The following is a 14641-nucleotide window of genomic DNA, read 5'->3' as shown; positions in this document are numbered from 1 at the left end:
ACACATGCCAGTGTTCTTGCTAGAAGGCTGTATTTTGTGGCTCTTTCTCAAACAAGAGTTTTTAAGACTTGTTTAAGATAACCATGGTCACTTCAGGGCTCTTTTCCAAATGCTAAAGTAAACAAATCACTGTTCGTACTTCAGAGTTGGTCATTTAATGCCCTGTCTTGTTTGGTCAATACATAAATAATGCTAGGTGAGGAAGTGGGTGGAGCCTCAGCTGAATGGAACCAATCAGATTCTGAGGAACCTATCACAAACTAGGCTACATTGTTTAACATTGTGTAAGTGTTGTTTATTTTTGTATGTATGTATGTATTAATTCATTTTGACTCTTGTTTATCATATTAATTAAACAGAAGTCAAATAAAAACAAACATGCTTAATTAGCATCAAAGTCTCGAACCGTGAAAACAAACCGCTGCTTTGTTAATAAGAGTTGGCATCATTACGTGTGTGTGTGTGTGTGTGTGTGTGTGTGTGTGTGTGTGTGTGTAAAAATGTGTACACAGTCTGGTGATGCTGAACAAACAGTCCAGCCAATCAGCTGCAAGCAGGAACTAAAGAACACCACTAACAGTAAATATTGATCTGCTCTAATACGATAATGTACCAAGTTCTGATTGAATACACTTTAGCTGTGAGGATGTAACTGGGGTAAATAATCTGCAGCTGCCTTTCACACACACTTTTCATTTCACAGATGATTCTCTGTGCTACCTTTCCACCATCTGAAGAGGGGGAAAAAAAGACACCCCGTTCTTTTTTCCCCAGGAGAAAAATCAATTCATATCAAGAGTAACTGCGAAAGGCAGAGCGACAGATGAATTTACTGCTTATAAACTGGACTGCTTAGTTCCAGGGAACACTGCACAGTTCAGAGAGAAAGAAAGGATGGAAGGAAGGAAATTAAAGGGAAAAAATATTAAAAATGAAACCAGATCAAAATGGGAGAGACAGAAAGAGACAATAAAATAAAATAGTTTAAAGAATTTTTGTCTGGAGTTTTCCTACCTATCCATAATCCTAGCACTTTACTAACAGTTTTCATTACCTCCTACCTCTCGTCTTGGCCCCGCCCCCTTTGAGCCGTCCGTGATTGCTGAGCACAAACCCCTAGCATTAACTACTTACTGATTTTCTTGGAGTGAGCACCCTACCAAGTGTAAAGGTGCTAGGGCATGAAAGAAGTGCAGGATATGATAAATGAGACAAGTCTGACCTTTGAATAAGGTTGCGTGTCATTGATGTTTAACGGAAGGACTTGAGACAGTGATGGCAGAGTACAGCTATCACCTCCTTATTTTTACACAACACACCCACACACACACACAGTGTCCTGAGTTAAAGGTCACACTGACAGATAGTGTTCACTCATTCACTGTCACACACACACATGCACACACACCCTAAAAAGTGAGAAAGAATAACCTCTTCTATAATTTCCCGTCTCTCTTTCTCTAACTCCTGTTTTTGTCTTTCTCCTGTTTTCTAAATGTCTGCCTATTCCTCCTTCCCTCTCCTTTTCGGTCTCAGTTTCACTTCTTTTCCACCTCTCTCCATTCTGTCATTCTCTTTTTCATATCCATAGCATCCTCCTCTCTTCTTTTCCGTTTGTCATTCTAGATCTCTTTTTATCTCTCCGTATCATCCTGCTATTTCAGTTTTTTTTATGGCGCTTAATGACCTCTCATTAGCATGACGAGAGAGAGGCTTTGATTAGTGGTGCCCCTGACAGAACATGAGATATTCTTCTTGTTTTTATTGTTTGGAGGACTAAGTGAAGTCTTTGTGGTGAACTCTGACCCTGGCACATCCTGGAGGTCAGTGAGGTCACTTTTCAAACGAGCCTGATAATTAACCACCTTTGAAGAGGCGGCTGTAGGCCATAGCGCACTTTTTTAGCCCTCGTTTATTCCTGCAGGCGTTTTGTTTGTCTGGAGGGTGAACACACACACACACACACGTTAACGCTGTTGACCTCAGACACGAAACGCATCACTGATTCAGAGGAGAAACGCATCACTGATTCAGAAGGCATACGTGCCGCATGACAAAGAGCGGTAAATAGTTCACAGAGAGAAACGGAGCACAGTTCCATTGGAGAAATCCTGATTTCCTCTCATGTTCACTACCAAGTTCAGGGCTGTGTCTCAAATGACATACTAGCACTTAGAAGTTAGACTCAAAGGCCAGTATATAGGACAGATATCTAAATTCTATTCATCTTTATGCTTCAGTCCATGATCAGCTGTTATCAGCCGTGTGTATGTGTGTGTGTGTGTGTCAGAGTGTGAAAAGAAAGATCTGGATTCTAATCTAGTCTAATCTAGTCTAATTCTTCTGTATGTCACTCTGGAAAAGGGCATATGCTGTAAATGTAATCAATACCATTTTATGCAAATTAGCAAGATTGAGTGATCACCTTTTTCTCAATTTACATGCAAAATAAAGCCATTCGCATGCACCACTGTTCATCTGATCTGGGATTCTTTGCAGAGAATATGACAGCAGCCATGCAGTTATGTAATATTTATATTGAAATATCTATAGCATTGTGTGCAAAATATAACCAGTTGAGCAAGTATTTTTTTATGGCACAGAAGCTTCCGGATTACAGTCAGATTACTAAATTATCCTGACATATTAATAATCCACATCACAGATTACAGAGGTCAGGAAAGATCATGGAGCTGTCTTCCACATTATCAAGGAGTCCATGGCAAATTATTTCACTGATTTATCTACCAAATTGCAAAGTAATCTCACAGATTATGGAGCCACCTGCCAGTTTTGCATATTACATCCAAAATAATGGGGTGAACTGACAATTTATGAAGTGATTTGGATGCCAGATTAAAGTATTAGAAATTAGCTTCCAGATTACAATATTTAAATGAATACAGTGTGCAGTTAAAGTACGTAAATAACGGTAAGGACTGACAGCAACAATGACTGTTAGGAATAAAAGCTACAATGGTGTGTGTGTGCGTATGTGTGTGTGTAGCTAAAATCGACCATAATGATCCCTGAATCAGCATTAGCGTCATCACATCCTCTGGCTAAACACACTCCACACAGCCGCCTCAGCACAAACACCACAATGAGACAATGGGGCTAAAACAGCATTGATTTAGCCAGAAGCTGAACACAAACACAGAAGATGGACTGGTAAATATGTATCCATTGATCACACACAACCACACTGGCTGTTCTGCAATAAAGACAAATTACACACGCTAATTTCTGAACAGAAAAATCATTAAAAGTTCAAGACAGTGCTTCTGGGCCAGTTAGATTTATTTACCTCCTATTTATATGTGTATCAGGTATTTTTGATGTGTTTCACATGCCACATATGATACATGCTACCTAGCTAGCAAGTTTAAGCTGGATTTTTTTTTTTTTGCTTGAACTGATTTGCATGATTGAGCAATACCTAACTGGTTCAAATGGCTCTACAGATCAGTTTGTATCTGTATCAGATTGTATCTGATTCATGTCATACTCTTATCACCTGATTACTTTATACATTCACTCAGAGGTAATGATCATCCAATCACTTTATTTCTGCTTGATTCACTCAGATGTGGTGACCACCCGATCACTCTATACCTGCTTGATTCACTCAGATGTAAGGATCACAAGATCATATATACCTGATTGATTCACTCAGATGTAGGGATCACCTGATCACTTATACCTGGTTGATTCACTCAGATTTATTGATCACCCAACCTGCTTGATTCACTCAGGCTTAGTTATAACCTGATCACTTCGTACCTGATAATTTTATGATCACCTTTTCATGTTTACCTTTTTGAAAATCTTTACCTTTACATGATTAACTTAATTTGACTGCACTGATTATTTTCATTCAGGTTGTACCTTATTGATTCACTGCTCTGAATTCATCACATTGATTGGCTGGTTTCTTCATTTTTCTATTTGACACTACTGATGATTTATAATTGATTCACTCATACTGGTTCATACCTGATTGACTGATTCACTTGGCTGTATTAATCACAGGTACTGCTCATCCAAACATTTTAGAACTGATTTACTCCTACAATTGATTCACTCAATCAAACTCCTGACCATCTGATTGGTTCGTACCTGGTTGATATGCTTCAGCTTGTCGATCACCTGGTTGATGACTGGATCAGCCTCCTTCACCAAAACTTCTGGGTTTTGTGCCTGGGCTCGTATTCCGCTGCCCACAACTCGCTTTGTATAACTGCAAGAAAGAGTGACGTTTTAGTCATACAGAAACAACGTCTGTTATGAATTTACAAAATGCTTCATTTGCAAATATTCTGTCATTTTGTTTGTGTACGCATTAGAGAGGGAGACTATTTAGCCTTTATTCCTTGAAGAGCGATATCAGAAGGCAATTTTCCATAATGCAATAAAGGGCACTTCATTAACTCTCCCTCCAGGTCGCTCCCTAAGTAGTGAAGGTATATAAATTAAATGGGTTTTAGTATCATGGGGCTAATGAAATCAGTGTTTGGGGTCATCATGGTACATCACCACACCTACTGTACATGCAGCATGCGGTCTGCGTTTCAATCCTGACGTACTAATACAGTGAGACACACAGAGAGACAATGAGAGACAGACCAAAACTCTGCCCTTTGGGGACAATACATGAAGCGAAGTGACTGAACACGAAGAAAAAGAGAACAAGCCTGCAGATAAACGAGTGTACGAATAAAAAGGCCATTCAATAAAACAGCAGAGCTCTGAGCCGAAACACAGGGATTATCCCGGAGGGACTGTGGGTGGTGGTGAAGGAGGAGGAAGGAGGGGTTATGGGGAGGGACAGAGGGAGTGAGAGAGGAAGAGAGACAGGCTGACAAAAAACAGACAGAGAGAGAAGGATGATACACAGAGAGAAAAATGCCAGACAGCAAGATAGACAGTGACGGAGGGACAAAACACAGAGCAATGGAGATAGAAAATGGAAGAGAAGGAAAAAGGAGAGGCAGGCAGAGTGAGAGAATGACAGATATGCATAGAGGAGGCGAGGTGGACAGAAGGACAGGGAAAAGATGAACTTTTGGGGACGGAGAGAGAGTAGAGCGACAGGCAAAAAGGTATAGAGAGAAAGAACAAAGAAAACCAAAAACTTGAGAGAGAAAGACTGAAAGAGGCAGACCGAGAGACAGACCAGAAGAGACCCAGACAAACTGGAACTGGGAGAAAGATAGAGACAGACAGGGAAAGTGACAGAGATGGTGTCAGACAAGAAGAGAGAAAGAAACGTGAGTGTATTAGTGAGAGTGAGAGAGTGAGAGCGAGACAGGTGTGATGGTGGGAGAAGACGTGCAGCGTCCTGAATCTTTCCGGGTGAGCAGATCTCATACCCTTGTTCCCGCGCTTGCTGACCTTGGAGGGAATGACAAGAAGTAAACAAACTCCTACACATCAGCAACTTCACACACACACACACACACACACACACACACACACACACAGCAACTTGAGAGTCAAGTTGCTGCTTCACACATGATCAGTCCTTCTGCCTACAGAGTGTGTGTGTGTGTGTGTGTGTGAGAGAGAGAGAGAGTGTGTGTGTGAAATGCCCTGAATTGCATAGAAATAGTAATTTTGATCATTTTAAAAATAGTGTTCCATGGAGGAGGAGGCTGCATATGTAGGGAGGCTGTGCCCCTTAAGTCTCTATTCATTTATTTACTGATTTCATCCATTCCATTTCTTGCTTTTTTTTTCTTTAGCATTTTTTTTCTTTTTTGGCTCTGTCTTTCAGCCTTCCCTCTATTTTTACTCCCTCTTAAATGTTTTTTTTTTCCCCTTTCACCCTTCTTTCCTTCCTACCTCATTCTCTTTCCTTTTATTTCTCTTTGATTTTATTTACTTTCTTCTTCTTTTCTTTTTCCTTCCTTTCCTTCTTTCTCTCATTGATTATTGGTCTTTTTTGTTCCTCTGTTTGAATCGTATTGATCCTTCAAACTACATTCAAAATACTTATACTTACTTAACTATTTTATACTTAAATTTTCTTTAATATCAGTAATGTACAGACAACTCTTTCTCCTGCATGTGTGGTATATGTGTGGTGTGTGTGTATGTGTGACAGGAGCCACCACGTTTCAGGTAAAAATAAACCTGATGCAGATGAGCGCTGTACCAGATGGTGCTGTCTCTTATTGTGGAGCTCAGGGAGACACGAGCACACGCACAGTTATATAATGAAATTTTAAATAAATAAATATATTGATCATATTATGTATATAGAACAGAGTAGAAAGAAAGTGTCAGCTGACAGAAAAAAAGCATTGTTGTGGCTAAACACTTAGCTCGCTAGTTATACCGCCGCAGCTAGCATGTACTGAACACGAGGCAGTTATTTACTCTAACTGTAGCGTGTTGTTTTGTCACGTTTCTTCACACTCACATAAACTTCACGTTATGTCTACCTTTTGACAGCTGTAACAGAAAATATTAAAGTTGCCTGAACAAAAAATAGAAAATAGTGTCTTGCGCTGACAATGCTAATAATATACTATATGTTTTCTGAGGCAAAAGGAGACAGGAACATGGACACCCTTCCAAAAGAAAGATGGGAGGGAAGCGCGAGACACCAACGCACACAGAATTAGCATCAGGCTGCGTGACTCTTTCACGTCAGTGGTGTTTTTTTTTTTCCCGGGGTTTGTATTTCAGGCGGAGGTGTAATGTGATTACGAGGTCGCTCTGAGGCACGCAGGATGGAGGATTATCAGCGTGAGAGACCTTGGCTCTGACTCCTCGCGTTCTGTTTGAACAAAGCTAAGAGCTTTAACGCCAGCAAACGTTCTGCAGCAGACGGCTAAATCCGGGATTAAAGCCACCAGGTAAACAAAGCACAGGAGACAAAGGCGGGCAGAAAGTTCAGAGCGGCTGGAGGACAAACCCAGAATAAAGTCCCACCTCAAGCTGCCTGTGAGAGGCTGAGAAACCAAATGAGTCAGAGTTCTCCAACTCAAAATAAACAAACAAATAAATAAACAATGAATGAATGCTAGATTTAGCACTGTTGAGAGATAGCATGTTTGCTACAGCTGCTGCGGAATGCTACTGATCTACTTAGCCTATTCCAGTTAACCTTACTGTGAATTAGAGCTACACCTAGCTAGCTAGCTAGCATCATTAGCCAAGAAGCATGTATAATTTTCTTCATTCATTCACTCATCTTCTACCGCTTATCCAAACTACCTCGGGTCACGGGGAGCCTGTGCCTATCTCAGGCGTCATAGGGCATCAAGGCAGGACACACCCTGGACGGAGTGTATAATTTTCTTACTTTCTTTTATTTATTCATGTCACAGCTACAGCCAGCTAAATGTTAAACCGGGTAAATAAAAAACATTCACTAATTAATTTGTTTGTTTCTTACTTTCTAAAAGCCTGCTAAACACTAAACAAGCTACCTCATTAACCTATAATAGCATGTATCTCATTCATTTTGAAATGAATGTTATAGCTAAAGCATTCTAAATGCTAAGCCAAGTAGCCAAAAGAAGGTAGCTAACAGCATTAGCCAACAAATCATATGTTTCTTTCTTTCTAAAGCCTGCTTTGTTTAAACACTTAGCAGCTAACTAACACCATAAGCTAAGTAGCACAAACCAATTTCTTTTAATTATTAAATTACTAGCTAAAGTTTGCTGAATGCTAACAGGGTGCTAACACCATTAGCCAAGTAATATGTCTTCTTCATCTCATATCTAATAACCATGAAGCCAACGCCATTAGCCAAAGACAATGCATCTGTACACACACACACCTCAGCCAAAGTGTGCCGTGGCAGTACTAGCCTCCTGCTAAAGTTGATAAAAGTACTTTACACTCCTTTATGCCAGACAGCCAGGGATGATGGAACAGAACATTGCTAGCTGGTGGGGTAGTGCACACTGTAGCGTTCCCTACAGGAGGTTTGGAGGAAGCCAGACTGAGTGTCCGGATCAATAAGAGCCTCCTGCTCATGCATTACTGATCAAAGTGTGTGTGTCTAGGGACAGGTTAGCGTGCTACACTGCTCGATGCTATAGCTAATCCACAGTCTCTAGCATATACTAAATATAGTACATTATGTACATTACCTCAGGATATTCACTTGACCTTTAGATCAATGCTACGTTGTTGCATCGTAATTCAGCACAAATAATTAGTTATGTTTAGTTCTTTCTACTTTTTAGTAGCATTGTGTTTGCTCATTTTTTATGCTTATCCTAGAGAAGACATTTGTTAGCATAGCACTGAATTTTAGCTAGTCATTAGTTCTGTGTGCTAGCTGTATAGATAAACAGGAAATGCAGTGCAAAAGCTGTTTACCTCTGAGCTAAACAGAATGTTATGTTTAGCTGTCTTTTAGCTTCACGTTGACCTTCTTCTTGTATTTTTAATATGCATCTCTCTCTTTCACTCTTTCAGCTTCTTTTTATTATATTTACCAGAAAAGCAGATATTGCTGCTATGCCCTAACTTAAATAATTTTTTTCACTAACATGGCAAGGTTGATATAAATAATACATATTTGTTGAGCATTACTTTACAGTATGCTAACAGATTACAGGGTCTGTATCACAGCAGGTCATAAACAACCGTCCAGAATAGGAAGGAAGGCGCTGTATTAGACACAAGCGGCGTTTTAGAGCGATTTATGTCTTCCAAAAGTGCAGTTCTCTCATATCTGTGGTCAGAGAGAGAACAGACCCTCATAAATAATAAATAATAATAAAAGTCCAACACACACACACACACACACACACAGAGGAATGCATCACTCAGACGAAGCTCCTCTGCTGCACAAATCTCTATATCGCTGTCGATCCATCAGGCAATTTCCCACAATTCCCTACGCAGTCAGAAAGATACCTTTAATATATGGTGGCCATAACGCGGCAGTGCACAAGAGAAGTGTGGAGGTTAACACAACTCCCCCGAGAGCCGACTGAAGGAAATTGGAATATGTTTCCGTCTCGATTTCGCTTTCCTGTCAGTGCAGAGTGTGAAGTGTGTTAATTCTTTTTCCATATCAAGGAAATCTCCTCACAACTATAATGTATATACCATAATGCTAAATATATATAAAGCAAAAGTTATTTTCAGAACGGCAAAGCAAAATATACGAGCTGTTTACTAAGTAACTGAGCAAGACTATCCATAAAGACTAACAAGTCATTAATTCACATAGTGTGAAGACAGAGTGACAGTGGAAACGAGACAGAATTATTCAGAACATCAACATTTACCTCAGATATGTTGGTAAATTGCAATGAAATTTCACTGAATAACTAAATGTACAATTAACATAAGTAGAATTGCTAACCAACATCTATTGATATCTGAGTGAAATATATTTTTTCCTGCAACAAAGTGTGCAATATTCTTAGTGTAAGAAAATCAAGATAACTCAAAGGTATACAGTAAGTCAGAAATATTTACAAAAAGGCTTAAATATCACAGAGGAAAAGGTTTAGATCACCAAATGAATAACCTTAAATCAATTTAAGTACAGGAGCAGCAGGAGGACGTCAAAGACCATAACTAAAGGGTGTATGTGACCCTGATTACTATTTAAACAATACTATCACCTGGCCATTTGGGTGCTACTCAGTTCTTACACTCAATATGCATTTAAATCGAAACACCATTTAAACTACAAAAAGGAAAAACAGTATAAAATGTTTGAGCAGGATTTGTCCTGTTTTCTTTTTGACTCAGATGAACCAGAAGTACTTCATAAGTTTTGTCACTCCTATGCTGTAATAAAGCTTTTCTTATTTAAGATCTTTGATGCCCTTATTTTATTTTCTCATATTAGCAACACAATTGTTGTCTAAACCAGCCAAGGCTATAGCTAGCATAAAACACAGTTAACATGTTTCTAACCATAAGCTCACAAACAATTGTGGCTGATCATTTAGCTAGCATTAAAACCAAATGCACTGGTATATTACAAAAAAAAAAAATAAAAAATACAATCAATACTAAAATAATATACACATATGGGAACAAAATACCCAGAATGCAGTTGAATTGAGTCAGCCAAGCACAAACGGATTATTTGAAAATCTTTTTCTGGGCTGCACTACAATTAACCAGTGTTGTAATGTAACGGAGTACAAATACTTTGTTACTGTACTTAAGTAGAAATTTCACGTATCTGTACTTTCCCTCGCTATTTAAATTTCTGTCAACTTTCACTTTTACTCCACTACATTTCCTAGATAAAATGTATACTTTTACTCCGTTATATTTCCACTAAGCATCTTCGTTACTCGTTACTACAAACAAAAATCAGAAGAAATGTGTGCGACTGCAATAAGGGAGGTTTGGCGAATCACTGCTCCTAGATTGCATTATGCTCCGCATGCGCTACGGAGAAGCACAGGGACGCGCAGTCAGAGCTGGAGATGTTTATCTATAACGTTAATCGGCTGAAAGCTCACTATTCTTATTACCAGAGTTGTAGCACAAACAAAATATTAATGCAAACAATCCATTCAATACTAAATAAAAATAACATTTATTGATTTGGTCTTTGTCTTGTGAATATTTTTTTTATTAATGACTGCATTCATTAGACACACTGTTTGTAGAGAATGCACACACACATGAACTGATTTGATTCAAGACTGGCATCATTACATCATGCATAACATTTTGGTATCCACTTTTGACATTTAATAATACCATAACTTTTGGCTTACTATGTAGTCATATAATATATAATATAAAACTCTTCTTGTTTTAAATTCTCACTGAGGGCTAAAACCCCCTAAAGATAAGACCCTAGAACCACCCCTGCTCTTATGCCTACCGAAAATCACTGAAATTTTACTTTTTACTTTTACTTCAAATACTTAAGTACATTAAATATCAGATACTTTAAGACTTTTACTTGAGTAATATTCTAAAAGGTAACTTTCACTTCTACCAAAGTCTTTTTCTAGTACGATACTTGTACTTTTACTCAAGCATTGCTTTCTAGTAGTTTATACAACACTGCAATTAACCAACTAACCATCTAGCTTCTCTAACTCTTCAGCAGTGTTTACCTTGCTACTCAAAGTAACAAGCAATATAAATTTCAGGTAATTAAATTATTGTGTATTTTAAAACAGCTAGGTTTGCTAACAAGGTAGCTGGCTTTAAGGTGCACTGTTGAAACCTTTGCTAAGGTATCAAGTTCAATAGCTACAGTAGCTTAAAAATCAGCCAACATTCGCTAATCAGCAGTAGCCATCTATCAGATGCTAGACAGTTAGTAAATCTTTTAGCTTGTTGGCATGTTGTGCTAACAAGCTAGCTAATGTTGTGTAAGTTAGCACTGGGTCAGTATTAGTGCACTACAGCATTATACACCAAACATGTCCTATCAGCCTGGAGTAAGAGGGAAATTACGGATATTCATATTTTTTGCTGAATGATTTCTTTAAGAATAACAACAGTGGCGTGTGACATCTGCTCCAGTAGTCAGGGGTGGCCGCAGTAGCGCAGCAGGTCATCAAAAAGATGTAGCGGGTACAGATTTCCAGATGTGAAGAGAGAACACGTACTACATTGAGAGAACAGCAGGCAGTCGAGCTCCAGCTGCTATGAATGAATTTTAAATTACAGCCCTTCATAAGGCCTGAAGCTGTCTCTCTGTAACCCCCCCTGTCCCTAAAATGAAATGGATCCTTCCATCACATCATCACAGTGTTCTATACATTCATTCAGGCAGCTTAATACCGCCAGCTGTGTGGAGACATACTGTTTTATCCCATTTTATCTGTACAGATGGTGTTTATGTAGAGTATATAAGTGAAGAAGATGTATAGTTTTGAAATCACCCACTTCTCACTGTTAATTTTGCGCTTCTGGTCTGTATCCATGATTAAAAATTCATTCAGTAAATTAATTTGTTTAAAACAAACACAGTCTGCTGCCAGCATCAGGCAAATGGAGAAATTGCAACATGTAGGCCCCTAAGTGCCACCTATTATAGACTTTAAAAAAGCAACTGTGGGCCAGGAGCTGGACATTGGACAACCCCGGAATGGGGTGTGTGGTTTGGGATTCTGCACATGAAGCTCTGCTAAATGGGGAAAGCCATCATTAGCACAGGATGATGATAAACATTTCCACTTGGGCGAGCTGGCACGTCAGCCGATCCCTCATGTCTTGGTCATATGTCTTGCCCACATTATTACTCACTCCAACACTTTATATCTTACTGCCCCTTTCACTATGGATGTGTCCCAAACCACACACCATATTCATTATATAGGCCACATAAACACCGTCTTCTGCCCACTGTGGACGTGTCACAAACCACATACACTATTCATTATATAGGCCATACAAACACCATCATGGGTCCGTTGTGGATGTGTCCCAGTCCACACACCCTTTCCACGACACAGACCAAATATACACCAGAACGACAAATACAGCTACTTGCCGTTACCATAGAAACGAGATGAAATGAGCCCTCCGGAGCAGAAGATAGCAACTCACCCTCCTTGCCATCATGGACACATCAAATATATCCCCCCAACACACACACACACACAAGTCTGTTATGCATTAAATCCCCACCACCTCCACATTTATGGAAATTTATGCAAATGACTCAACGCTGCCCAATAACAACTTATACCCTCATAACACAAGTGAGTCAGAGGTGTAGCTGAGGTTCAAACCAGGGCTGATTACAGGATATGAGGATGCTATAACCCAGGATATGAGCGCAAGGCAAAGAAGAGGCCTTCAGCACACACTAGCACAAAAAACAACACTTTTTTAAAGAAATAGAGAGAAAAGAGACAGAGAGAAACGTCATTCAAGGGTGTGGGAAAATGTAACATTTTATTTCACATCTTTTATTTGTGATTTCTAATGAAAACACACTTCACCTGCAAAAGTGATGGGGGAAAAAAGAAAGAAAGAAAAATATTTTGAAGTTTGAAAGATCAAAATCATAGCAACTCAAGAATCAAGAAAAAAGACAAAAGTGGAAAAAGAGAAAGCTATGAAAAGAAATTAAGAAAAAAAGGGCTGCTTTAGAGAAAGAAGGAAGAAAGGATTCAAATAAGGAAATCATAGAGGCACTGTAGAGGCAAAAGAAAGACTTTAGTTTGAATGTTCATCACAAACAGCAAAGGAGAAAAAAGAAAAGAAAGAAAAAAAAGACAAGATGGACAAAGAAAACACGAATGCATGAAAACACGAAAATTGAAAGATCAACAAGGGCGCTGTAAGGAGAGAAAAAAATTTGCAGTGAATTGAGGCTGCTGATTGGGCGGTTGCTGTAACACATATTATGACATCACCAGCTATGTTAGAATGCAAATTGTCCAACATTCCAGTCAATATAAATTTTTTAAATCTGATTAAAATCCAGATGTGTTTATGAAATGAATGATGTGAGGTTGCCAGCTTAATAAGATTGAGGATTGTGTGAAGGACATCAGACAGTGGATGCTTACTAACTTCCTCCCGCTTAACTCTGACGAGACAGAAGTGCTTTTACTAGGACCACAGGCAGCCAGTTGTAAGCTTTCTGATTACAGAGTAACTCTAGATAGTCTTTCTATTACATCATGTGCAGCAGTAAAAGACCATGGTGTGATTATTGATACCGGTCTCTCATTTGAAGCTCACATAAATAATGTAAAAAAAAAAGTGTAGCCTTCTTTCATCTCAGGAACATTGCTAAGATAAGAAATAGTCATTACATGATGCAGAAACACTAGTCCATGCATTTGTTACCTCTAGGTTGGATTATTGTAATGCTTTACTGTCTGGATGTTCCAGTAGGAGCATAAACAAGGGCCAGTTAGTCCAGAACGCAGCAGCTAAATGAGTCCTAAATAGAACCAGAAGACATGAACAAATCACCCCTATCTTATCCTCATTGCATTGGCTCCCTGGCAAGTTTCGCATTGATTATAAAATACTATCACTCACCTATAAAGCACTTAATGGTCACACGACACAGTACCTGAGTGATCTTTTGGTTTTTTTCATGATCTGTCACGCCTACTTCGATCAAAAGGTGCAGGATATTTGGTAGTACCTCAAGTATAAAAGGCTACAGCAGAGGGCAGAGCTTTTTCTTACAGAGATCCACAGTTAAAGAAGACTGCAACCTGGGTAGAACATCAGGATCTAGGGTATTTACTGTCCAGTGTCACCCAAATGAAGATGGGTTCCCTTCTGAGCCTGGATCATCTCAGGGAGTTTTTCTTTGCCTTCTCCACCGGCTTGCTCATTAGGGATTGGGATAGATATATATATATATATAGTGTTTTAAATTTTAAATTAGTATTTTTAAATTCATTTTAAATTTTTGTAAAAGGAATTGTTAAAAGCACTATACAAATAAATTGAATAAAAAAAATCTAAAATTCTCTACAGAACCATGCCTGAATGGAACGTCTGTACAATCAACACACACAAAAAAGTGGGGAAAATAATATATAGCTGTGAGGCATTGCAATACAGTGCTAATCATGTAATCAGTGCTTTTTATCCAAACGGTAGACTTTCTTGCCTATAGATCTGTCTGTCTTTGTTGTTTTGCTATCAATGCGATGATTATCATATCTGCTCAGTTACTAATTCTTGCTCCTCCTCTCTT

The 14641-nt window shown here is 38.8% G+C and overlaps 1 protein-coding gene across 2 annotated transcripts in view; it reads right to left on the bottom strand.

The window, feature by feature from the left end:
• gpc5a (glypican 5a) overlaps positions 1-14641 on the bottom strand; it is a 72824-nt gene that overhangs the window by 29835 nt on the left and 28348 nt on the right. For both annotated transcript variants that reach the window (XM_060860753.1, XM_060860754.1), the window contains exon 7: positions 4120-4240. In XM_060860753.1, coding sequence (XP_060716736.1) covers positions 4120-4240 — 121 coding nt within the window. The remainder of the gene's footprint in view (positions 1-4119; positions 4241-14641) is intronic.

The sequence above is a fragment of the Tachysurus vachellii genome, chromosome 24, assembly GCF_030014155.1.
Source record: "Tachysurus vachellii isolate PV-2020 chromosome 24, HZAU_Pvac_v1, whole genome shotgun sequence".
NCBI lineage: Eukaryota > Metazoa > Chordata > Actinopteri > Siluriformes > Bagridae > Tachysurus > Tachysurus vachellii.
Note: the sequence above shows the minus strand (reverse complement) of the source record. Positions and strands in the feature narration are given on the sequence as shown.